Source organism: Salmo salar, chromosome 15, assembly GCF_965601325.2.
Source record: "Salmo salar chromosome 15, fSalSal1, whole genome shotgun sequence".
Classification (NCBI taxonomy): domain Eukaryota; kingdom Metazoa; phylum Chordata; class Actinopteri; order Salmoniformes; family Salmonidae; genus Salmo; species Salmo salar.
The window spans coordinates 82108019-82135543 of record NC_138305.1 but is presented as its reverse complement, the minus strand read 5'-3'; the positions used below and the strand labels follow the sequence as shown (position 1 = coordinate 82135543).

Sequence of the window (27525 nt, the reverse complement as noted above, 5' to 3'; positions counted from 1 at the left end):
CACTACTTAATTAAGTGCTTTTGGGAATAGCAGGCCTGTGTTGTTTTCTTTTTTGGCTAGGTAATTGAAGCTTAAACACTGCCTGAAATACCACCCCTACTTCCTAATCAAGATGCCCTATAAAAACTGTAGGAAAACAGGCACGCAAAGAATCTCTATGAACGGGTTGAGACTGAGTACAAAATGTGAAGTGTATTCCCCCAGTAAAACTGCTTAGTCAGTATTTAAGCCATGGTGCATGCAAAAACAGTAGTCTGGGATTTCTGTATCAAATAGCATCATCTTTATTTCCCAATGTATGATGCTGTGTGTTTTCAGGAGGTAAGGAGGCGCGTGTGTATGTGATTGTGTATGTGATGGGAGAGAGGGAGGGAGAGCGCAGTAGAGAGAGAGCAAGAGAGAACGAGAGAGAGGTTGTGGGGGGGGTCGAGCAAGCAAATGAGAGGTAGAGTTGGAGAAAGTGAGAGCAAGCAGAGGCACAGAGCTGACTGAGAGGAGAGAGTGGACAGGAGAGGAGCTAAGGCTAAGCATGACAATCACTCCCTCACTCTCCGGTGTGCGATGTGGTTCGATTCCAGGAGAGGGGCTGCTTATAATTCTCTCATTGCCTTTGCTTTCTCTTCCACATTGTCTGCAGCTTTAATGCTTGGTAAGTAAGCTCTTAATTGCTCTAGCTACAACCCAAGCCTCAATAGTAATGGAATACAGAACTTCATGAGTTATTCAGATTTCTGTTTATGTGTCAACACATGCACATAATATACTCTACTATACACTGACATATATACATACATTTTTTTATGACCCTTGTCTGAATTTAAGTGTAAAGATAATGTAGTTGAAGTGATGCCTTTTCCTTAGGGCTATTTCATATTTCATTTTCCATTGACTGCGTGACCATGTGGTTTTAAGCAACATGGCGAGAACATTGAAGTAACAATTTACATAGAAGGCTAAGTGAACACAGCATGAAAGCCTCATTTCACTTGTAAACTAACCGTTAGTGCTCGACTGATATGTGAGATTGCTGTGTTTTTGTATATATACTGAAGTAGCTGTTTTGGATGTAATTCGTGTCCACTGCAGCAGCGTTGCTGTGTTATAGTGTCTTATTGATTTTTGATTGGGTGAGCATGTTGTGCACTGTAATGCATCTGGGTTGGGTCACCTGTCTGTTGGTTAGGGTCGGGGCACACTCCAGCTCCCCTCACAAGACAGACTAGATGTTTCATGGATACACCCTCACACATCTCTTGTTTAGAAGAGTGACATAAAAAGAACAAGAACATACAGTCATCTGTATTTGTTTTGAATTTATTTAATCTCAACGTCTAATGTTAACCTTTTTATATTGAAATACAATTTAGCGTTATTTACGTTATTACACATTTAAAGCATAATCCCTTTGTGGATTAAAACTGAAGAGGTACAGTTGTGTTTTAGCATTTTGTCATGTCATTATCTTATGGTTTTGTGTGGTTGATGTATTATGTGTTTAGAGACCACATGAAGTGCTTATTTGGGTTGGAGTTCTGTACAAATTGACAGTCAGTGCAAAATGAACATGTGTATTTCTATTGGTACAACTGTTTGGTCTAGGTTCTAAATATGATTCAAATGTGGTCAACTTGAAAGTTCTCTTTGTGAGGGACCTCTCTGTTTGTATATTGAAGCTCAGACTTTTTAAACAGACTGTGATGCAAACTGTGTGCTAAGTTCACCCAAGCTGTGACACAAAGAGACATAGCATGCCTTTACAGCTTGTGCTGTGCAATATCTAAGTTGTGTGTGTTGTGTTTCTTGACAGGTATAAAAAGGGACGACCATACAAGGAATAGAAACGCCTAAGACTCAAACGTTTCCTTTCACAAGAGCTCTGACACCAAAGAAATCGATTATACTTAAGGTTTGGTTGTGCATTTGAGAGAGAGGGCGAGAGAAACCAAGGGACAGAGAGAGGCATCCATAATCAAAGCTGGAGAGCAACAGTGAGAGGGAAAGGGAAAAAGCAACAGAGGAAAATGTGTCTATCTTGCAACTTCGACAACCATCATCACAATTTAATACGAATTTGAAAAACCACAGCGCTGCATCTAATCTGTCTTCTGAGAAAGGGGAGGCAGTGAGCGAAGGCCGGAGACTTATTATTTATTTTATTTTTAACACTACTGAAAAGCCATATACAGTATTGTTCTACAATATTACTATGCTATTATTTCTACAAAAGCGGTCAATAGTCTGATGTTTTATGAATCAGGCCTAGTTTTCCTGAGCTATTCCAATGGCCTGAACTTATGGTTCAGTCCCCAACTGCCTTACCTTGACCCTTTTCTTTGATGATGTAAACACTATCATCTCTCTGCCTGCCTTACATTGCCCCCTCCTACTGAAGCCAATGCACAAACAAACTGACAGACTGGAAATGGAGGCAAGCCAACCCGGTTGTTGAGGCCTTCAGTTCGGATGATTAGATCGGATATACCTATACTTTTCCTCCTGATCCGGAAAAAGGCCCAGAAATAACCCTCAAGTACCTAGACACACTCCATACTCTGTACTCCGTACTCCGTACTCACCATCCTGTTTACTCCTGAAACAAAAGCTACTAAACAAAAATGGCTGCTGGAGTTGCAACATGGATGCCCTTTGCTCGGGCAGCAGCCGTAGGCTGGCTACCACTGGCCCAAAAGACAATGCCCAAGCCTCCTGTGGACAAAAAGAGTCGCAGTGATGAGATCTTGTTTGTAAATGTGAGTGGACTACGCTTTCAGACATGGAAGAACACCTTGGACCGTTACCCAGACACCCTTCTAGGCAGCTCAGAAAAGGAGTTTTTCTACAATGAGGAAACTCAGGAATATTTCTTTGACAGGGATCCAGAGATGTTCCGCCATATACTAAACTTTTTTCGAACAGGCAAGCTACATTACCCCCGACATGAATGCATTCAGGCTTTTGAGGAAGAGCTGGCTTTCTATGGCATAATACCGGAGATCATAGGTGACTGCTGTATGGAAGAGTACCGGGATCGCAAGAAGGAGAACCAGGAGCGTTTGGCTGAGGACACCGAGGCCGAGAATGCCGGAGACGCTCCCCTGCCCCCAGACGCCACATTACGAGAGAGGCTATGGAGGGCCTTTGAGAACCCTCACACAAGCACCATGGCCTTGGTTTTTTACTACGTCACTGGCTTCTTCATCGCTGTGTCTGTTATTGCCAACGTTGTGGAAACAGTTCCCTGCCGACCAATCAAAGGGAGTATAAAGGACCTGCCGTGTGGTGAGAAGTTTTCAGTGGCCTTCTCTTGTTTGGACACGGCCTGTGTGCTTATCTTCTCCTTTGAGTACCTCATGAGGCTGTATGCTGCCCCCAGCCGCTGTGATTTTGCGCGTTCGGTGATGAGCGTGATAGACGTGGTGGCCATCTTGCCCTTCTACATCGGCCTTGTCATGCCAGAGAATGAGGAAGTCAGTGGGGCCTTTGTCACCCTGCGAGTCTTCCGGGTGTTCCGTATCTTCAAGTTCTCCCGTCACTCTCAGGGGCTGCGTATCCTGGGCTGCACGCTGCAAGCCTGCGCCTCGGAGCTGGGCTTCCTCCTCTTCTCCCTCACCATGGCCGTCATCATCTTTGCCACCGTCATGTTCTACGCTGAGAAAGGCACCAAGGGAACCACGTTTTCCAGCATCCCCGCCTCCTTCTGGTACACCATCGTCACCATGACAACACTGGGGTAAGTGTTTGGATGTTATACTACTTAACCTTAATAAACTGTAAAAGTATCATAACCAGTTCCATATCAACTTCTACCACCCACATACTGTGTTGCTTGAATATGAAATGGTGGTACTATTCTCAGTAGAATCAATTGAGAAATATCTTGGACTGTGAATGAGTCATTATAATTCTTCAATCCCCTGTCATCACCTCATCTTTACACTGCTCTCAGGTGTCACACACTCCAACACTCTCCCTGCAGGTGTGTTATGAATGGGAGAGTAATGGCTTGTGTACTGTGAATGGGAAATGAATGGTGTTAAAAAGATTTGACAGCCCACTCCATGCACTTGGTGTAAACGACCAGGGTTTAAGAATATTGTCTTCAGTTTGTATTTGAGATCGAGTAGTACAAAAATCCTGTAACCTTATTTAATTTGACATAAGGTTTATTGTTATGTAATAGTATTCTGTGCTGTACAAAGATGCAGAATATTATATGACAGTTCCCCAATGTAGGGAACCTGTCGCATCGTTTAATTTGGTTTGAAAACATGTAATCGTTATTAATTCATCAAACTCTTAACAAAGATAATTCCTGAAATAAAAGCAGTGGTTTGCAGATGAGTATCTTACTGTGATGAAGGGTAGTTAAATAGGCAGAATGAGTGCAGGAAAAGGGATATTTAAGGGACCTCAGATGAGCTGCATCCTGTTTCAAACTGTCCTTCATCTGACTACCACTGCGGCAGACTACATGTTGTTATGTTGATTGAGGACTCATCTGTTGGATTATTTCAAGTGCAGCTGGGCCACAGGAACAACAGTACCCCAGTGAGCCATGGTCCTCGCCCCTGTCTTTTCCCAGGCCTCTTTCTCCAATACGTCCATGAGTCATCCGGCTTGTTTTGATGGCAATCCCCCAGGCCATTAAACTCAAAACAGTATGTGTCCAAGCACTAAATGGTCTCAAACGCAGCACAGATGCTTTTACTACCGTCTCCATATTGCCTGACAATCTTCAGCCCCCATTATGATTTCAACTTCAAACCAACATGAGTCTGAGACGATCCAATGTATTGACATGTAGAGTAGAGAGATAATGTACCATGACGCCATACAACTTCATGCAATCTCCTTGATTTCCTCTGTAGAATTACAAAGTTATCCGGTTGTAAAATATCTGCGTTTGAAGATGGCTGTTTAAATTTCAGATAGGCCATTTGGCACTCCTAGAATGGATTAGATGCGTGGTTTTGGCCTTAATGTAGCGCCTGTGGTGTGGATTTGTAACATATATCTGTGTGTCCATCTTATCTCATGTTGAATTACATTATCTAAAGCTGGCTTATTAATGTAGCTTCACCCTCAGGTAATGATGTAGCAAGAGCTGCTTGATGAGCAGTGTAGCAGCCTTGCCATCAATGGACAAATAAGCTCTGTCAGAGGGACTTCTCGAGGTTTCTGTTTATCACTGCAACAGCATCATCTTTCCATTTGATTGATGGAGGTGGAGCCTTTTTCTGTGTCAGTGTATAAACGATAAGAACCAAGGAGAGGAGAGAAGGGAGTGCTCCCTTGGCCTATTGTTTCCATCCCCCGAATCCACTTGACACATTTAGGTGTGATGTCATTATGGTGTGTTTTGAACTTTGGATCCTGCCATTGTGTGGAGGCAGTCTGAGAGGATGTAACAATGTAGATGTATGGCAGTGACATTTCTCTTCTTTTCAGGTATTGATTAAAGGTGAAAGGCAAAGGACACAATCTATAAAACATAATACTAATGCTAATTTAGGCTTCATTAAATAAGCCTCAACAGCATTTTTGTCTATCGCTACATTTTGGCTGTCATTTCTACTTTTTTGTGAAGATGTCATGAATTACATAATTTCAGGTCAAAAAGAAAAGAACAATGGCTTACTGCAAGCAATACAAGCTACAGACATGTCCTTTTCTGGATCATAAATGAAAACAGAAATGATACCGACATGATGTGAGAAGGCACTGGGGAATAAACATTTATGACAAAAATGATCACTCATATGCAGATAGATATGATGTAGTTAGTTCGCTAGCTATAGCCAGTCAGCGAATTCCCAATCAATGTGATGAGGCTGCCATTCAAATAGCTAATACTAGCTAGCAAGCAACATTTTTTAGTTAAGAAATTGTTGGATGACACAACACATGTACAACTAGCTAGCTAACATTCATATACATGTAACTGCCAAATAAAGTAAACATCAACATAAGGTGTCTTAATTAACGTAATAAACGTATACATTTAGCTAGCTAGCAGAAATATTGTTTCCCAATAAGTAATCTAGGGCTGCATTCCAAACACTTAACAGACACAACCTCTCACCTTAGCCCTCAAATTAAGTGGACACATCTGATGACGTATCATGATGTCTGATGAGCTTACACTTGCAGGTCAAGGGGCGAGGGAGGAAGGAGTGCATTTTAAATGGACCGCCCTTGCCCGGAAATTCGTCACTCATTCGTCCTGCGACGATTGTGTTTTCTGCCACCGGTAGCTTGTGCGTGCTTTATATGCGCTACAGTCAATTATGATTGCATGTCTACTTATATTAACTATATCATTATTAATATATGTCTACTGTATGATAGCTAGCAAATGAATTAGCTAACTAACGTTTGCCTGCCTCGCTGGAACTTCTGAAGAAGGAACATTTTTTATTTCTACAATTTCCAAAAGCTAACCAAACAAAAACATCATTACTTTTACAAGACGTGTTTGTGCATTAGTAGCACAATTTCTAACTTATTTACATTCGTTTTTACTTACACTTGTATGTTGAGGTTTTAAGTTTTGGCTGACTTTTCTTAGCGGATGTATAATGTATATGATGCTGGCTTCAGCCAGCTAGCTAACAAGCTATCCAAACTGTGGCTAACTACTACATGAAAATAATTTTGCTGTGGTATTTCTGATCAAATGTTACCATATAGCTAGACCCTTTATTAATGGAGTGAATACCAGTGCAGTGTTAACCATTTCAGAGGGAAGGGACTCAGGAATGGAGATTACTGTGCTGTAGGTATTCTATGATATATACTGCATTTTGTGGTGCAATTATTGAAATATATAGAAAGTAAAGATACATTCTGACATTTTGGCATTATACTGTAGTCTACTTACCAAATATACTTTAACAAGAACATTTCATTGGCTTCTGCCAACCCGATGATTGTATTTCATTGCACCCACTCTATCCTCTCAGGTTTGGAGTATGTCAATGGTTATCTGACACTATCCTCCCAAAATGGAAACATGCATAATTTCCCAAAATCCCTTATCATTGCCGTTTTCTCTCAGAATTCTAGTTCAATTGAAGAGAAAAAGGAATTGAAAATTGCATTCTGATGATGACTGTTACACTATTACAAAACATATGTTTTCTTCTATTTAGGAACATGTTTCCAATAATGGTATTAACATTGTTAGAGCAGACTGATGATCAATCACTCACTGATGTTCAGACTTCTTTGAAGTAGCTTAATGACACTGGTTTTGGCCTTAGTTTGTCTTAGCCAGACGTAAATTCAGTACTGTGCTGTAGTAGAATGTGTATACGGGAGAGGAATTTAATACTGTCAAAAAACGGTTATCAGCTTGCCAAGGAGGTTTGATCTGGCAGAATTACAGGCAGATGGAACTATTCCCTAATTGTGTAAGGAACCACTCCTGCTCAGATTAGAACGGTATACTGTAATTCTCAATGGTAATAAAAAAAAAAATGAAATTGTTCATGTGTTATGCTGGCATGGCTATAAAATCTCCCGTAATATATTATGCTCAGGCTAGACTGATGATAGCTTGTTAAACGTTATACTTTAGTCTTAGTTAGCAGAAAGATTGCAAGTCATGTATGCTGATCCAAGCATAGGGGAAAGACTCTGAGACTTATAGATGCTCCAATAAATGCACGTTTCTATTTGCAATTACTTGACCCTGTCTCTGGGGCAACCGACTTGATTCCTCATTAATGGGACTTCATATCGAGCTTTTTTCATTCCCATTTTGACCTTGACCTATTCCCATCCAGCACATTGGCCAATAGTTTAGAAGGAAAGGAAATAAGTATTCAAGATAGCGTAGGAGGAAATAACTAGCTGTGAAAACCTGCCCACCACATGTAGCAATTATTTATAAACTTTGAATACAACAAATATTCTTATTAACAAATAGAAACAGTATTTCTAGATCTTGCATACCTTGTTGATAGCGAAAACTGTCCAATCCCATCAGGAACAGGTGGAATACGTTTTAAAATGTGAAATACCTTATTGACTTTGATCCTAATCCTCAATTTCAGTTAAAAGACAAGCCTCTTTACTCCCGTTGCATCACTTTCCCCTTTCTTGAGTAATTCACTCCCAATACACTTCAGTCACCATCTGTTATTATATTACGTAAGTGCCTTTTGGGAGCACCGCTGTCCTTGAACAATAGGAGGCTGACTGACTGGGCTCACCAACTGTTTTATAACTCAAAGTGTTTTATAACTGACTGCAGATATCATTTGTGACAAATTGTTGGATCTGAATGTGTAGCTTTGACCATGAGCTCCTTTGCATGAGATTGGGTTTAGTATTTATGAATAATTGTATTGTCTTGTGATGTAACCTGGCTTAATCCTAATTTCTGAATTATGTGATACTTAGAAATTGCCTTCCACTAGCCAAATACTGTACTGTACCAGACGGCCTGTCTTGTCTACCTGCTGGTGGTATTAACATTGCTGTTGGAGGTCGAGGAGACCCAAAAAGAGAATGATTCTAGTTGACTTGAAATGAGTTTTATTTTATTTTGTTGAAGTATCTGATTTGAACCATGTCAGCCATGTGCCATGTGTTGTATGATGTTTCATATTGGTCTGACCTTTTGTTCCCAAACTGCTCTCATTCACCGGATGGCATGACAAAAAGTGTTCCTAGGAGCCAACACTCCTCAGAGGGAGGAAGAGAGGGGGAGAAGAGCCTGTGCCAAAGCAGCAATCTAACATTCACTATATATTTTACTTTCTGAGACGTTGACTGTTTGTCAGGGCATGCGAGGGTTCATTTTTCATGGGGGCATATCTAAGTCGTTTTATATACCATTATAGTTTATGCTTATGCTGCCATTCTGACAGCACTCTGCAGTTTGACAATAACAAGCTATTCATAATCTATGGAAAAAGCAGACAACTGGATTTTCTCCAGATCACTGGATTTGTTGACCCGTAAAGGTCTACAGGGTGCATTGAGCAGATTAGTGTCATGAAGGCACCACCCATTGACACTTTGAACTGCAAGTTGGGAGTCAAATGGTCTGCTGTACAGTATGCCACTTTCTCTGGTCTAGAAAATTGGTCAATGGAAATGGAAAGGATAATTGGTGTTAGGTTAACACTCTTGTTCTAACCCAGTTGATGTAGAATATATTCAGTGTGCACTGTGCAAATGCTAAGCTGAGTTGAGTTCTTTCAGGGACCATTCTCAGGTCACAGCAATAGATAGAGAATTAAAGTTGTTTTATGGACTATGACGAACATTGAGAATAAAGCACATAACGAGGAGACGTGGCTCCGTAGGGGATTCTACTCCAAAGAAGGCAACATAAGCAAAACACAACAGGATGAAGGTATTGGCCCTTGCCTTATTTCATATCATGAAGTGGTATACTTCTGCACTCAGGGAGTTTAACAGTGACTGAACAGATGGAGGGGTAGGCATCTACTGAACAAAGTATCAACTGAATAGTCCATTGAGGCCTTATTTTATTTAATGGTACTGTATACTGTAAAATCAATCACAATGGTGATCTCTGTGTTGTCTATATGTACTGAACAAAAATATAATTACAGAATGTTCCATACGCACAAAATGCTTATTTCTCTCAAATGCTGTGCACAAATTTGGTTACATCCATGTTTGTGAACATTTTCTCCTTTGCCAAGATAATCCATCCACCTGACAGGTGTGGCATATCAAGAAGCTGATTAAACAGCAAGGTCATTACACAGGTGCAGCTTGTGCTGGGGACATTAAATGGCCACTCTAAAATGTGCAGTTTTGTCACACAACACAATGACACAGATGTCTCATGTTTTGAGGGAACATGCAATTGGCATGCTGACTGCAGGAATGTCCAACAGAGCTGTTTCCAGATAATTAAATGTTAATTTCTCTACCATAAGCCACCGTCAATGTCATTTTAGAGAATTTGGCAGTACGTCCAACTGGCCTCACAACCGTAGACCACGTGTAACAACGCCAGCCCAGGACCTCCACATCCAGCTTCTTCACCTGCGGGATTGTTTAAGTAGACTAAATACATCCTATGCTGCTCTTCCCCTTTTCTTTTTCCTGTACTCTATGAAGCTTTGAGTTGACTTCCTCTCTAAGTAATTGGGGTGCTCACAATTTTGGGCAGGCTCTCGCTGTGGCCCTTCTGCCTTCTTAAGCTGACCTATTTACTGGCTATGTGGTGGGATGACAAAGCTGACTTATCTTCCTCCCAAGTCCCCATCTGCCTCGATAGTGTCCACACCACACTTCTCCCCGTGGAACTCTCAGGAATGGGCAGACACTGCACAGCTGCACCACTTAGACTCTGTCTCTGAATATCTCTCTCACTGAGGCAGAGAACACAGCCACTGAAAATAAAAAAAAACTCCAGCGAATACTGTGCTCTCATCAATTATTTTCATTAAGTTTCCTTGCAATTCTAAGTGCCTCTCTGAATGTCATACGCCCCAGTGTATATTCAAAGTGTATATTCAAATATTGAAATTCTCTATATGTTGTATATATATTGTATATTGAAATCCTCACTTGGCTAAGCTATCATTCTTTTGTTTCCATGGTTCTGTGTTACTTCAGAATATAACACTTGCATACACGCACACATACATATGTAGCCTAGCCGAAATATGAGATTGTGAGTTATTATTAGAATATAACTGAGCTCAACCTCCACATTAAGATGAAAAGAACAAGGATGACCCTCACATAGAGTGATTCATATTCATTTGTTTAAAATGGGAGCTTCTTAACTCTATGCATAGTACCCAATAAATAACACAATATGCAATGGTTTTATTCTCTGCTCAGTGTTCATATTCTGTCTCTACTGTGTGTTTAATATATATGACCCACATACTATTCCACTAGATAACTCTGGTTTATTAGATGCATGAGCATGCCATTTATCTTGTTGAGCTCCATGATCGTGTCTAATCAATTTAACACTCTTACTCTAATTGTGCCCATTCTGTGGTTCAAGATCCTTCATGTATATGGTTATTATGATGCTTGTTTGTTGTCTTGAGGGGTAAATACAGGGGATTCAAATCATAACTTTATTCAGCAGCCCTAGACCAGCCCCAGACCACATTTTCACCGCATTTCACTGTAAGGAGATGCAAGAGATCATGTCTTGAGTAAGATTCTTAGTCTCTACTCAGAGGGTTTTGTTAGATGACAAAATGTTTACATCGACTTCTTTTGCACAGCTATTTCAATAAACTACTTATTTTGTGTATTGTGTATATAGATGGCTTATATTGTGTATTGTAGACTAGGTTCAAATGCAGTTCTCTTTTCAGAGGCGATTACTTTACATAGCCTTTATCCTCATTATGTATTCAGAGGGGATAATCTGAATTGTTGGAGGACAACCTGAAATTATGTTCATCCAAATTATTGGACTATATAAATATCCTCAATGAAAAAATAGCAACCACTGAACTTGTATATTGATTTATCTTGAAAATTAGGGAGCGAACCATTCATTTGGGAATAGCCAAGGTATTTAAAAATAGGATTTATCTATGGAGGAAAAATAATGAATCTTGCTATTGTCCCCAAAGCATGGCACTACAGTTTACAATAATAAACGCTATGAAATATCTTAGCACAGGCCATCATTTAGTTAGCCTACCATGGAATTGTAGTGGTAGTATTTTTAAACTTTTTGATCTGATAGAAAAAGGATTGGGAAAGCCCGGTAACAACTAGGTAAATAGCTAGTAATAAAAAGTAAATATACAGTATAGTAGCTATTTACTCCCAAACGTGCTATCTAGGAATAAAGCAAGTAAGCACTTCATACTTACTTGGTAAATACAAACTAACAAAATGTAATTACAGTGCGTTCGGAAAGTATTCAGACCCCTTGACTTTTCCTACATTTTGTTACGTTATAACCTTTTTCAAAAATGGATAAAATTGTTTTTTCCCCCCTCTCACAATACCCCATAATGGCAAAGAAAAAAAGCTACAAAATAATACATGCAAAAATAAATTAAATATTACATTTACTTAAGTATTTAGACCCTTTACTCAGTACTTTGTTGAAGTACCTTTGGCAGCGATTACAGCCTCAAGTTTTCTTGGGTATGATGCTAAAAGCTTGGCACACCTGTATTTAGGGAGTTTCTCCCATTCTTCTCTGCAGATGCTCTCAAGCTCTGTCAGGTTGGATGGGGGGCGTCGCTGCACAGCTATTTTCAGGTCTCTCCAGAGATGTTAGATCGGGTTCAAGTCCGGGCTTTGGCTGGGCCTCTCAAGGACATTTAGAGAGTTGTCCCAAAGCCACTCTTGCATTGTCTTGGCTGTGTGCTTAGGGTCTTTGTCCTGTTGGAAGGTGAACCTTCACCCCAGTCTGAGATCCTGAGCGATCTGGAGCAAGTTTTCATCAAGGATCTCTCTGTGCTTTGCTCTGTATATCTTTCCCTTTGATCCTGACTATTCTCCCAGTCCTTGCCGCTGGAAAACATCCCCACAGAATGATGCTGCCACCACCATGCTTCACCGTAGGGATGGTGCCAGGTTTCCCCCAGACGTGACACATGGGATTCAGACCAAATAGTTCAATCTTGGTTTCATCAGACCAGAGCATCTTGTTTCTCATGGTCAGAGTCCTTTAGGTGCCTTTTGGCAAACTACAAGCGGGCTGTCATGTGCCTTCTACTGAGGAGTGGCTTCCGTCTGGCCACTCTACCATAAAGGCCTGATTGGTGGATTGCGGCAGAGGTGGTTGTCCTTCTGGAAGGTTCTCCCATCTCCACAGAGGAACTCTGGAGCTCTGTCATAGTGACCATCGGGTTCTTGGTCACCTCCCTGACCAAGACCCTTCTCCCCTGATTGCTCAGTTTGGCTGGGCGGCCAGCTCTAGGAAGAGTCTTGGTGATTCCAAACTTCTTCCATTTAAGAATGATGGAGGTCACTACATTTTTGGGTACCCTTCCCCAGGTCTGTGCCTCGACACAATCCTGTCTCGGAGCTCTACGGACAATTCCTTTGACCTCATTGCTTGGTTTTTGCTCTGACATGCACTGTCAAATGTGGGACCTTATATAGACAGATGTGTGCCTTTCTAAATCATGTCCATTCAATTTAATATACCACAGGTGGACTCCAGTCAAGTTGTAGAAACATCTGAAGGATGATCAATGGAAGGAGGATGCACCTGAGCTCAATTTCGAGTCTCATTGCAAAGTGTCTGAATACTTATGTAAATAAGGTAATTCTTTTTTTTTTTTGCAAACATTTCTAAAACCAGTTTTTCGCTTTGTCATTATGGGGTATTGTGTGTAGATAGATGAGGGAAAAAAAATATTTTATCAATTTTCAAATAAGGCTGTATCGTAACAAAATGCTGAAAAAGGGAAGGGGTCTGAATACTTTCCAAATGCACTGTATGTTGGAAAAGTCAGTTATAAATTATTCTGTCCGAGTTAAAAACAATTGATCATCCAATAGGCTTTGATAAAATGTCCAATATCCATGCCCATGTAGAAATTCTGTAAGAGCAATGTATATGCCAATTACTTGATGGTCCGACAGCATTCTGTCCCCTATCAACACTTTTTAAACTTTTGGTGCCAGCGAGAATGACATAAGAAAGTAATCAAGACGACTAGCTTGATTGAGCCTCCGCCATGTACAGTTGAAGTCAGAAGTTTACATGCACTTAGGTTGGAGTCATTAAAACTAATTTTTCAACCACTCCACAAATTTCTTGTTATCAAACTATGATTTTGGCAAGTCGGTTAGGACATCTACTTTGTGCAAGACACAAGTAATTTTTCCAACAATTGTTTACAGACAGATTATTTCACTTATAATTAATTGTATCACAATTCCAGTTGGTCAGAAGTTCACATACACTAAGTTGACTGTGCCTTTAAACAGCTTGGACAATTCCAGAAAATAATGTCATGGCTTTAGAAGCTTCTGAAAGGCTATTTGACATAATTTGAGTCAATTGGAGGTGTACCTGTGGATGTATTTCAAGGCCTACCTTCAAACTCAGTGCCTCTTTGCCTAACATCATGGGAAAATCAAAAGAAATCAGCCAAGACCTCAGAAAACAATTGTAGAGCTCCACAAGTCTAGTTCGTCCTTGGGAGCAATTTCCAAAAGCCTGAAGGTACCACGTTCATCTGTACAAACAACAGTATGCAAGTATAAACACCATGGGGCCATGCAGCCGTTGTATTGCTCAGGAAGGAGACGCTTTCTGTCTCCTAGAGAGGAACGTACTTTGGTGCTAAAAGTGCAAATTAATCCCAGATCAACAGCAAAGGACCTTGTGAAGATGCTGGAGGAAACAGGTACAAAAGTATCTATATCCACAGTAAAACAAGTCCTATATTGACATAACCTGAAAGGCCGCTCAGCAAGGAAGAAGCCACTGCTCCAAAACTGCCATAAAAAAAGCCAAACTACGGTTTGCAACTGCACATGGGGACAACGATTGTACTTTTTGGAGAAATGTCCTCTGGTCTGATGAAACAAAAATAGAACTGTTTGGCCATAATGACCATCGTTATGTTTGGAGTAATAAGGGGGAGGCTTGCAAGCCGAAGAACACCATCCCAACCGTGAAGCACGGGGGTGGCAGCATCATGTTGTGGGGGTGCTTTGCTGCAGGAGGGACTGGTGCACTTCACAAAATAGATGGCATGAGGGAGGAAAATTATGTGGATATGTTGAAGCAACATCTCAAGACATCAGTCAGGAATTTAAAGCTTGGTCGCAAATGGGTTTTCCAAATGGACAATGACCCCAAGCAGACTTCCAAAGTTGTGGCAAAATGGCTTGAGGACAACAAAGTCAAATTATTGGAGTGGCCATCACAAAGCCCTAACCTCAATCCCATAGAAAATTTGTGGGCAGAACTAAAAAAGTGTGTGAGAGCAAGGAGGCCTACAAACCTGATTCAGTTACACCAGCTCTGTCAGGAGGAATAGGCCAAAATTCACCCAACTTATTGTGTGAAGCTTGTGGAAGGCTACCCGAAATGACCCAATTTAAACAATTTAAAGGCAATGCTCCCAAATACTAATTGAGTGTATGTACACTTCTGTGTCAGAAGGTGAGTGTAGCTGGTGCATGAAGTCAGGCACAGGAGAGCAAAAATTAGTGAGCAATGTACTTTACTCATAAATCAAGGCCCAAGGTAACAAATACACTTGACCAAATACAAACGGTAAATATTACGCACGGGTGAAAACAGCACCCGTCAAAAAACCAGCCATCATGAACCGACATGAACATAAAAACAATCACGCACAAAAAAACATGGGGGAAACAGAGGGTTAAATACATGAACATGTAATTGGGGAATGAAAACCAGGTGTGTAGAAAACAAAGACAAAACCAATGGAAAATGAAAGGTGGATCAGCGATGGCTAGAAAACGGGTGACGTCGACCGCCGAACGCCGCCCGAACAAGGAGAGGGACCGACTTCGGAGGAAGTCGTGACATTCTGACCCACTGGGGATGTGATGAAAGAAATAAAAGCTGAAATAAATAATTCTCTACTATTATTCTGACATTTCACATTCTTAAAATAAAGTGGTGATCCTCACTGACCTAGACAGGGAATTTTTACTTCGATTAAATGTCAGGAATTGTGAAAAACTGAGTTAAAATGTATTTGGCTAAGGTGTATGTAAACTTCCGACTTCAACTGTATATCTCACTAGGTCAGGATAATTAAGCCTCCATATATCCACTAGTTCCAATATAGCTGTGTTATTCGTGATTTCCTTAAGTGCATGAGGGTGATATTTTTAGTGTAATTTCCTTACGGTCCATTGAGGTATTTAAAAGCATAGAATAATCACCCACCATAATAATAGAGTTGTGTATTGCTTGTATGTTTGATAAATTATTAAATATATTTTCAAAGAAGCGTGAATCATCATTATTGGACCGTATAAATAAATGAGTCAAATCTGTTTAGGGCCCAATAACATATTTCTACCTTGTGGATCTGTTTGGACAATTTGCACACTCAGATAAAAATGATTTTTAATTAATATCATCACCCCTTTTGAGTTTCTTTGCCCATGGGAGAAGTATATTTCACCCCCCCAGTCCTTTTCCCACACAACTTTATCTTAAATTGTTGAATGAGTTTCCTGTAAACAATAGATATTATATTCCTTCTCTTTTAGCCAGGTAAATACTGAACGTATTTTCATAATATCTGCTAAGCCATTACAATTACAACTGGCTATACCTATTTCACTATTCTATTTACCATAATGAGATACAAGTTTCTATTCTATTTATCATAATATATGTTTGTAAACTTACCATTTAAAGTACCATAATGATTGAGTGTCCATATAGCTGTACCATGATATTTGCATTGCTACTAAGTAAACCTCTAATTGTTCTCCACTATTCCACCCACTAAAACCTTCCCCCATCCGAAGTTGGGTTGTCGTCCCAGTGACCGACAGACCACCCCCGTCCCCCCGGATCCCAGGGCCCCCGAGAGACCGGGATCCATCCTTCATAAAGAGCACACAGTGCCACACACAGAACAGAAGCAGATCAACCACCAAAAGCCTTTCTAACGCCGTCCACTCCATTGTATCTTATACAGTTATTTAAAAGATATATACTGTATATAAAAAATCTTGCGTATCTTTATTTCCACAATTAATGAATAATATGTGTAATAATGTACAGTAGGCAGATCAAGTGAAGGATTGTTACCTATAACCAGGATTGTTACCTATAACCAGGATTGTTACCTATAACCAGGATTGCATTACAAAAAAAAATATTATCATTCATCCTATATTGTCCCTAACATCATTACCCCATAGCAACAGATGTGGGATACATACATACACACACACATACACACACACACACACACACACACACACACACACACACACACACACACACACACACACACACACACACACACACACACTACACACATTCATACACACTCCCCACACTTCCCCCACAAACAACCACAAGCTCAGATGTTCAACAGTTGTTCCATCCCCGAGCCCAACTCAAGAAAGGACTTGATGTGAGAATGCATATACAGCTGTTTGGGAAGACATGCAAAATTGAGCAAGAATGGAGAGATTTCATTAACCAATGTCAAGTCCTAGTTGATGGAGCTCCGATACACCCCCTTCCCCTGAAACATACAAACGCTGGTCCCCTGTTGTGACCATTCTACCAAGCATCTCTGTGCAGTGAGACGTTTGAATATTTTGTGCCACCAGAGCCACAATAATTTGCCCCCTCTCTGATTGTTCGAGTGTGACCCCCTCCCCATGGGTTACTGCAGCTAGTGTTGCCAGCACTGCCACTGCCTGGGTGGGGGCACCCCACCGGAATCCCCACCGGCTAGGTACAAGGTCGTCAAGGTTCTCATTAGCAGCTTTGAGAATTTCCTTGTATATTATGCTCTCCCATCAGAGGGCTTTGTCTTTGTAGGACCAACCCTGCCAGGCAGGCTCAGAATCTTGAGGGGGCTGTGCTGCTCTAGTGGGTCTCTGACCACATTTATCTTTCTGTCTTGGCTGCGTATAGGCTACTTGCAGTAGGCCTATAAAACAGAGAAGGACTTCTACTTCGTGTATGGGTCGTTCAGGTGGGTGTCCAGGGTATAGGGTTGGGGACCGTTCCATCATTACATTTACATTACATTACATTTAAGTCATTTAGCAGACGCTCTTATCCAGAGCGACTTACAAAATGGTGCATTCACCTTATGATATCCAGTGGAACAACCACTTTACAATAGTGCATCTAAATATTTTAAGGGGGGGAGGGGGGGGGGGGGGGGGGGGGGGTTAGAAGGATTACTTTATCCTATCCTAGGTATTCCTAAAAGAGGTGGGGTTTCAGGTGTCTCCGGAAGGTGGTGATTGACTCCGCTGTCCTGGCGTCGTGAGGGAGCTTGTTCCACCATTGGGGTGCCAGAGCAGCGAACAGTTTTGACTGGGCTGAGCGGGAACTGTGCTTCCTCAGAGGTAGGGGGGCCAGCAGGCCAGTGGTGGATGAACACATTGCCCTTGTTTGGGTGTAGGGCCTGATCAGAGCCTGAAGGTATGGAGGTGCCGTTCCCTTCACAGCTCCGTAGGCAATCACCATGGTCTTGTAGCGGATGCGAGCTTCAACTGGAAGCCAGTGGAGAGAGCGGAGGAGCGGGGTGACGTGAGAGAACTTGGGAAGGTTGAACACCAGACGGGCTGCGGCGTTCTGGATGAGTTGTAGGGGTTTAATGGCACAGGCAGGGAGCCCAGCCAACAGCGAGTTGCAGTAATCCAGACGGGAGATGACAAGTGCCTGGATTAGGACCTGCGCCGCTTCCTGTGTGAGGCAGGGTCGTACTCTGCGAATGTTGTAGAGCATGAACCTACAGGATCGGGTCACCGCCTTGATGTTAGTGGAGAACGACAGGGTGTTGTCCAGGATCACGCCAAGGTTCTTAGCACTCTGGGAGGAGGACACAAGGGAGTTGTCAACCGTGATGGCGAGATCATGGAACGGGCAGTCCTTCCCCGGGAGGAAGAGCAGCTCCGTCTTGCCGAGGTTCAGCTTGAGCTGGTGATCCGTCATCCACACTGATATGTCTGATATGATGACATCATGATAGGACAATAAATAAATCAACTATATTTAGAATGTATTTTATTTGCACAAAATGGAAAGCTCTCGGTCACAACCCCTGCTCGTAGACACACATGGTGTTACGTGGCTCCTAAGAGAGGTAGGTGCAAGAGTCAGGAGCAGGAGAGCAAGGATTTTCAGAGGCACAAACGTTTATTAGAACGTCCCAAACACGACAACAACAGGTGGGGAAACACACCCAACGAAGTCGCCACACACAGGGAAATAAACGTACCACACGGAGGAGAAACCTCTACTCCTAAATAAACTATAAACTACAACGGTACAACACGACCGTGAGAAGAAAAAAAACCTGTGGCGCAAACACGTACCCCTATCGTAGCAACAGCAGCAAATAATCCCGCACAAAGAATAGCAGGCAGCGGGGGTTAATAAACCCACTGAAATTAACTAATAGGACACAGGTGTAAAACAAAACAGACAGACACAAACTAAAAGAAAAAATGGATCGGTGGCAGCTAGTAGGCCGGCGACGACGACCACCGAGCACTGCCCGAACAGGGAGAGGAGCCACTTTCGGTGGAAGTCGTGACACATGGGCTCTGGCATTTGCAGCCATTTTCCTTCTTCATGCACTTTTCCAAACACAAAACACACACCCAACCTTCCATCACAATACACCTGCACATACCCACATACTGTGCCTCCTATGTCCTCTGTTTGCTGTGTTTTTATCCCTACCATGTTGAATGACTCTTGGCGTAATGCAATTGCTTGAATTGGCGCGAGGGAGATTTGCCCAATAGGCTATCGTTTGCTAACTGCAGCAGCCACCCAAAGATTTGTTCTCTAGATTCATTTTTGGTCGAGTGTTGTGCAGAGACAGGCTGTGTATGTTTTGGTTCTAAAAAGCTGTGTCCACCGATAACATTCAATAATGAATTGATTGTCACGATCGTCGTAAGAACTGGACCAAGGCGCAGCGTACATCGCGTTCCACATCTTTATTATAAAATGAAACTTGTTTCTCAAACTTAATGGCAAAGTACATATAAACAACATGAGAGAATACCCAATTGTCATACTTCAGTAAAAAGTAAAGATACCTTAATAGAAACTGACTCAAGTAAAGGTTTTAAAATATACTTAAGTATCAACGGTAAATGTAATTGCTAAAATATACTTAAGTTTCAAAAGTAAAAGTATAAATCATTTAGAATTCCTTATATTAAGCAAACCAGACAGCACCATTTTCAGTTTTTTTTTATGTACAGCTAGCCAGGGGCACACTCCAACACTAATTTACAAAGGAACCATGAAGTAAAAGTAAAAGTTGTCAAAAATGTAAATAGTAAGTAAAGTACAGATACCCCCAAATACTTACTGTAAGTAGTACTTTTAAGCATTTTAACATCACTGGAGAATACCAATGTCAGTATGATTGACTTGACAGTATTTTTGTGGTTAATACATGGTAATAAATAAACAATATATCACATACACTACTGTACAAAAGTTTGGGGTCACTTAGAAATGTCCTTGTTTTTGAAAGAAAAGCACATTTTTTGTCCATTAAAATAACATCAAATTGATCAGAAATGCCGTGTAGACATTGTTAATGTTGTAAATGAGTATTGTAGCTGGAAACAACTGATTTCTTATGGAATATCTACATAGGCGTACATAGGCCCATTAGCAGCAACCATCACTCCTGTGTCCAATGGCACGTTGTGTTAGCTAATCCAAGTTAATTTTAAAAGGCTAATTGATCATTAGAAAACCCTTTTGCAATTATGTACAGCTGAAAACTGTTGTTCTGATTAAAGAAGCAATGAAACTGGCCTTCCTTAGACTAGTTGAGTATCTGGCGCATCAGTATTTATGATTGATTACAGGCACAAAATGGCCAGAAACAAATACCTTTCTTCTGAAACTCGTCTACTCTTGTTCTGAGAAATGAATGCTATTCCATGCGAGAAATTTCCAAGAAATTGAAGATCTCATACAACGCTGTGTAATACACCCTTCACAGAACATTGCAAACTAGCTCTAACCAGAATAGAAAGAGGAGTGGGAGACCCCAGTGCACAAATGAGCAAGAGGACAAGTACATTAGAGTGTCTAGTTTGACAAACAGACGCCTCACAAGTCCTCAACTGGCAGCTTCATAAAATAGTACCCACAAAACATTGAAGAGGCGACTCCGGGTTGATGGCATTCTTTCTTTTTATTGGCCAGTCTGAGATATGGCTTTTTCTTTGCAACTCTGTCTAGAAGGCCAGCATCCCGGAGTCGCCTCTTCGCTGTTGACGTTGAGACTGGTGTTTCGAGGGTACTATTTAATGAAGCTACCAGTTGAGGACTTGTGAGGTGTCTGTTTCTTAAACTAGACACTGTAATGTACCTGTCCTCTTGCTCAGTTGTGCACCGGGGCCTCCCACTCCTCTTTCTATTCTTTTTAGAGCCAGTTCTGTGCTGTTCTAATGGGCCTCTGTATGCCTATGTAGATATTCCATAAAAAATCAGTCGTTTCCAGGTACAATAGTCATTTAATACATTAACAATGTGTACACTGTATTTTATTTTAATGGACCAAAAAATATGCTTTTCTTTCAAAACAAGGATATTTCTAAGTGACTGCAAACTTTTGAACAGTAGTGTATATTGTGACTAGGTATTTACATAGTAAGTACCTTGTACTTAACTATAAGGTTCTCAATATTAACCTTTGAGACAAAAAATATACTATATAATAATTACATGCTGTTTGTATTTACTAAGTATGTAGTACGCACTTGCTTGGTACCTAGTAAGTATGTTTGGGACTAAATTTCTATTTCCTTTTTGTTACTAGGTATTTTCTTGGTCATTACATCGTAATGCATAGCTTCTGAGAAACATCTATCAAAGGAAATGATATCACTTGTTCCATTTTGAATTCAAAGTTTTGATAAAATGTATAGATTTTAAAGCTTTAAAACTTTTCCTCATGATGACAGTGAAAAGTTAACACATTTTAAACATATTTTGTACTGCCCAAAATATGTTCCTGATAGCCTGAGCAAGTTCCCCTCCCTGTCCTGTCCCCGCCTTTTTCCACAGAGTCAGTAAACACATTAACGAGAAGACGCCTTCCTCTCAAATATGCTGGAAGAAAATCGATCAGCTCTGCATCGCTCAGCATGCACTCCCATTCAGTCACAGACTCACATATCCACTTACACAGAGAACAAGTACATGTAAGCAAGTACACATCTATTTACAACAGTACCATACACAGATACAACACGTATGCCGTGACCTGGACATTGAAGAGTATGTGTAGCAGCCAGTACAGTGGCATATGTCAAGTTGTAACTCAATTGGCAGTTGAAATATGCACATTGGATGATGTTTTTACATTTCTTCCAAGATCAATCCACCATATATCATCCTCTCTATTGTCCGCTGCTGTGCCTAAATAAGATGAAGACATTGGCAGACCTTAACAATGCCTGATACTGCCAACCCACGTTACAGCTATTGGACAATGTTGATTTCACAAAACAGACTCTGTCTGAGACACTGTTTACAATTCTCTACACGCAAACCAAACAGGAAACAGAGAATGTTATGACATATCTCTCAACAGTTACAGTAGGCGTCCTCTTTGACACGCTTACTTGCATACAACAGTGTAGTGCAGAAAAGGACAACATTGTGACGTAGGCACTGATTACTTCCTGTGTTTCTCCATCTGACTCTCACAGGTGAGGTAGCCTACAGCACTGGTATTTTGGTATTTTCCACCTTCTACTCCCTCCTTAATTCTCCACCCCCTCCTCCTTCCTTCTCCCTCTCTGATGACAACTTTGTCAACCACTTTGAAAAAAAAGTTGAAGACTGCTACTCATTCACTCAGCCTATTGAGTCCACTGGTCTCACTCATACAGAAATACCCTGCGCCTTGACTTCTTTCTCCCCTCTCTCTCCAGATGACATCCTGCGACTAGTGAGGTCTGCCCGCTCAACCCCATCCCCTTCTACATCTCTGGAGACCTTCTCCTATTCCTCACTTCTCTCATCAACTCATCCCTGGCCACTGGCTGCGTCCCCTCTGACTTCAAAATGGCCTGAGTTGCTCCCCTCCTCAAGAAACCAACATTCGACTCATCTGATGTCAAAAACTATCCCTTCTTTCTTTTCATTCCAAAACACTTGAGCTTGCTGTCTCTGAACAACTTTCTCGTTATCTCTCTCAGAACGATCTTCTTGACCCTAACCAGTCAGGCTTCAAGACGGGTCAGTCAACCAAGACTGCACTTCTCTGTGTCACAGAGGCTCTATGAACTGCCAAAGCTGACTCTCTCTCCACTGTTCTCATCCTCCTTGATCTATCCACTGCCTTCAACACCGTGAACCATCAGATCCTCCTCTCCGCCCTCTCAGGGCTGGGCGTCTCAGGCTATGCACACTCTTGGATTGCATCCTACCTGGCAGGCCGCTCCTACCTGGTGATATGGAGAGGATCTGTGTCTGCACCACATACTCCCACTACTGGTGTCCCCCAGGGCTCAGTTCTAGGCCCTCTCCTCTTCTCTCTATACATCAAGTCACTCTGCTCCATGATATCCTCACATAGTCTCTCCGATCATTGCTATGCGGATGACACTCAACTACTTTTCTCCTTCCCCCCTTCTGACACCCAGATGGCAACACACATCCCTGCGTTCCTGGCAGATATCTCAACTTGGATGTCGGCCCACCATCTCAAGCTCAACAAGACGGAACTGCTCGTTCTCCCGGGGAAGGCCTACCCGCTCAAAGACCTCTCCACCACGGTTGACAACTCCACAGTGGGTGGCACTCCCAGAGATCAAAGAACCTTGGCGTGACCATGGACAACACCCTGTCGTTCTCTACAAACATCCGTCGAGTACGACCCTACCTCACACAGGAAGCGGCGCATTTCCTAATCCAAGCACTTGTCCTCTCCTGTCTGGACTACTGCAACTCGCGGTTGGCAGGGCTCCCGCTTGTGCCATCAAACCCCTGCAACTTATCCAAAACGCTGCAGCCTGCCTGCTGTTCATGTCACTCCGTTCCTCCACACACTCCACTGGCTTCCATTCGAAGCTCACATCCACTACAAGACCATGGTGCTTACCTACAGAACAGCAAGAGGAACTGCCCCTCCCTACCTTCAGGCTATGCTCAAACCCTACACCCAACTCGAGCACTTAATTTTGCCTCCTCAGGTATCTTGGCCCTCCCACCCCCACTCAGCCCAGTCCAAGCTCTTCTCTGTCCTCGTACCCCAATGGTGGAATCAACTTCCTCCTGAAGCTAGGACAGCAGAGTCCTTGCCCATCTTTTGAAAACATCTGAACCCCCCCACATGGTAAGCTTCGATTAGGTCTGTGTTTGAGCTATAGGGGGTCTCGAATTAATCCTTAGGATGGTAAGAACAAATATAGCCTATTGCCATGTTATCTGATGATGTATGACTTAATGGCAACATTGGATGTCCACTGAGTGACTATATCTATGAGCATCAAAAATATGATGTGTCCTGCTTACGCGCATCCATTACAAAGGGGATTGGCTACTATGTAACCTTGACAGTCTTGTAGCCAATGACATAACCTTTACAGGATATGCAGTTGACCTGGGTGGGACAAAGGCCTAGAACCTTTTATGCGTAATGCGAACTATTGTTACCTGGCTCAGAGACGTGACACACTGAGCACGCTACATTACATTGTAAACAGATTTCATCGCTTTAATTTCATCGCTTTAGCATAAAAGATGGCTTCTCAAAGGGGAAAAGAAAAGTAAAAGCTAAGAATATTGAACAGGAACCTAAAAAGAAGGTAGTTATGAATAATTATACCGACATAGAAGCTTTGAATAAAACACTGGAGTCAGACTCGGATCAGGAGAGCGATTTGGACAGCGAGGAATTCGACTTGGCCGACGAAGAATGCATTCTAGAAGGATTGGATGCACTTTTAGATCTGTAAGTAAATTATTTTCATGACTTTGTATAGCTAATTTACTATATGTATTTCGTTTTTTATCAGTTGTCTGCTTTTTGTGCTTTGGATTTAATGTACATACGCCTATGTAACAAGTAATTTCAATGTTACATAATTCCAAAGTAGTTATTGTCTATGTTTCATATTAGTTCACTGTTTGCTGTTCTACGTTTCATCCTTGTAACTTTGGAGAGGCCACTAAACTCTCATGGCCATTGTTTATTTGTGGTTCTCACCTCTGCCTTTGTCTCCAAAGTGTTACTGTTTGCATTGTGTGTGTGCTTCACACCTTCAATGTGAGTCACTGCACAGATAAAGTTTAGGCTTGGTGTTTTTACTTTACAGTAATGTCATTTTGAACATTTAGTCAACTGTAATTCTGTGTGTCTTATAACAATATATCCCTTTATTTTATTCACCACAGAGTGGAGGATGCAGAGGATTTGGATGATGACATTTTGGAGCCACCCCTCCCCAGCAAGTGCCCAGCCGGTCAAAGTCTTCACCCCCCACTGCTGTGTCAATCACCCTGTCTGGTGGTTCTACATCCACCATTCGACAAAGGCCCCACTCCTCTTCAATCACCCTCACTGCAGGACCTGGCACCACTCCCCTCTCTGCAAGTTCATCTGGAGGTGCGGAGGCAGGGAGGAGATCTAGGCCTCAACAGAGAAGAGGGAGAGACAGTGCACAACAGAGGGAGATGAAACTGAGGACAGGTGAAATACGGTCCTTGAAGATGATGAGGAGCCAGAACAATTTAGGTTTAAACCCAAACGACCTGAAGGCCAACAGTTGGTTAGTGATGAAACCTACACCCCCTTACAGCTGTTTCAGCTCTACTTTACCACTTCTGTACTGGTAATACTAATTAGTAATACCAACAAGTATGGGGCAAGAAGCAGCAGGGTGACAAGCTCAACTACATTTCCTTGGTAATTTACATCAGACTAGTGAAGGTATCAAGACTATTTGACAACTGGAGCAAGTCCCCACTCTGTCGGTTCGAGTTCCCCACCTCCATCATGAGTGAAAACAGGTTATTGGCCATCAACTGTACTCTTCACATGAGTGACCCACAAAAGGATCAGGATAATGACCAGAAGAAGGGGACTGCAGGGTATGACCCCTTTATCATGACATGATGGAGGCATGCAAAACTTACTTCCAGCCTGCTCAAAATCTATCTATAGATGAGCGCATGGTTGCCTCAAAGGCTTGAATTGGCTTGAAGCAATATATGAAAAATAGGCCGACCAAATGGGGCTACAAGCTCTTTGTGCTAGCCAATTCAGCCTCTGCCCACACGTGGAACTTTTTTGTCTATGAAGGCAAGGAGATTACACCCACTAGGAATGCAGCTGATGGCATTCCCTTACTTGGCAGTGGGTACAAGCTCTTTGTGGATAATTTTTATACTACTCCCATGCTTTTCATAGACCAACACTAACAGAATTGTTTTCCCCAAGACTAAGGTAAACGACATGACAAAGACAGTGGAGAGGGGGACCATGCGTTGGATCAGGACTAACAAGCTGCTTTTTGTGAAATGGAAGGACACTAGGGAAGTAACCATACTTACCACACAGCATAAGGCATTCAATAACGACCATGGGTGAAAAATGCCATTGGGTGAGGAAGAATGTCCCCATCCTGTTTCTGGGAAGGACTACAATGCCAGCATGGGGGATGTCGACCTATCTGATGCTCTGATAAGCTACTACCAGGTCCTCCACAAGACCAGGAAGTGGTATAATAGTTTTTGTTTTACCACTTTGTGGACATTGCTACAGTAAATGCTTTCATTCTCCACAAGCAGATGGCCAAAGCAAAAGGTCAAACCCCTCTCTCCCAGTTGGCCTTCTGAGAGCAGCTGGTGTTGGAAATGGCTGAATTGGGGGCCCAAAGCAACCTCACAACCATAACAAGACCCCCACTCAAGGTGAGCGCCACTATCCAACACATATGCCAAAGGACAAAAGGAAGAACTGCAAGCATTGCACAAAACACAGGGGGGGGGGGGGGGGGGGTGAAATGCCAGATCTTCTGTCCAAAATGCCAGTTCGCTTTTTGTTTCCTGGCAGAGAGGGACTGCTTCAAAGACTTTCATGACATGCACAAGCTATGCTGAAAGTGAAGTATAATCATCTACACCTGGGATGTAAAACGAACACGTAAATAGTTCAGCTAATTTCTATTTTTGCACCTTTTTTAGTGAAGGACAGGTGTGTAACCAAGTTTGTGTTTGATATGACATTTTTATATATTTTTTAAAGTATATCTGTGGCTTTTATATTGTTTTTGTAAACAGTTCATTTGTATGTGGGACCAGTACATTGGATATGCCTAGGCTAAATGTTCAGGCACTTTGGAGAGGTTGAGAACACACTTGGATATCCCCTGCATGTCCCCCGACACTACCACAATGTTTGAGAGAGGTTGGTGTTGTAGAAATGTTGTTTGTATAGTGAACAATAACTTTTAGGCACATACAGCGTGCAAAAACAGTGCAATTACTACATTTTGACACTTTGGAGAGGTTGAAAGGACACTTGAATGTACGCTGGATACCCCATAACACCACCACAATGTTGATATGGTAGAAATTGTGTTTTTATACTGAACAAATAGCATTTAGGGATTGCAAATATGTAAAAGCACTGGAATGATTTAATTTATGCCACTTTGGAGAGGTTTAGGGACACATGGAAATGTCCCGTTACCACACCTGACACCACTTTCTAAAACATCTGCCCATTTCTAATTGTTTGGTCTGTCAATCCCTTTTTTCTGATATTGTTCACATGTTGTAGAAGCCATCTGATGTGTTTCCAGCTCTAGTCATAAATTATTCACTTATACTGTAGCTTGTCA

At 41.8% G+C, this 27525-nt stretch overlaps 1 protein-coding gene across 1 annotated transcript in view; it reads left to right on the top strand.

Annotated features, from left to right (window-relative positions):
• Nucleotides 1-460: 460 nt before the first annotated feature.
• The window catches only part of LOC106572071 (A-type voltage-gated potassium channel KCND1), a 61350-nt gene continuing 34285 nt past the window's right edge, over nucleotides 461-27525 (top strand). Inside the window, exons 1-2 of the mRNA XM_014145867.3 lie at nucleotides 461-649; nucleotides 1808-3730. Of these exons, the coding sequence (XP_014001342.1) occupies nucleotides 2616-3730 (1115 nt within the window). The 5' untranslated portion in view covers nucleotides 461-649; nucleotides 1808-2615. The remainder of the gene's footprint in view (nucleotides 650-1807; nucleotides 3731-27525) is intronic.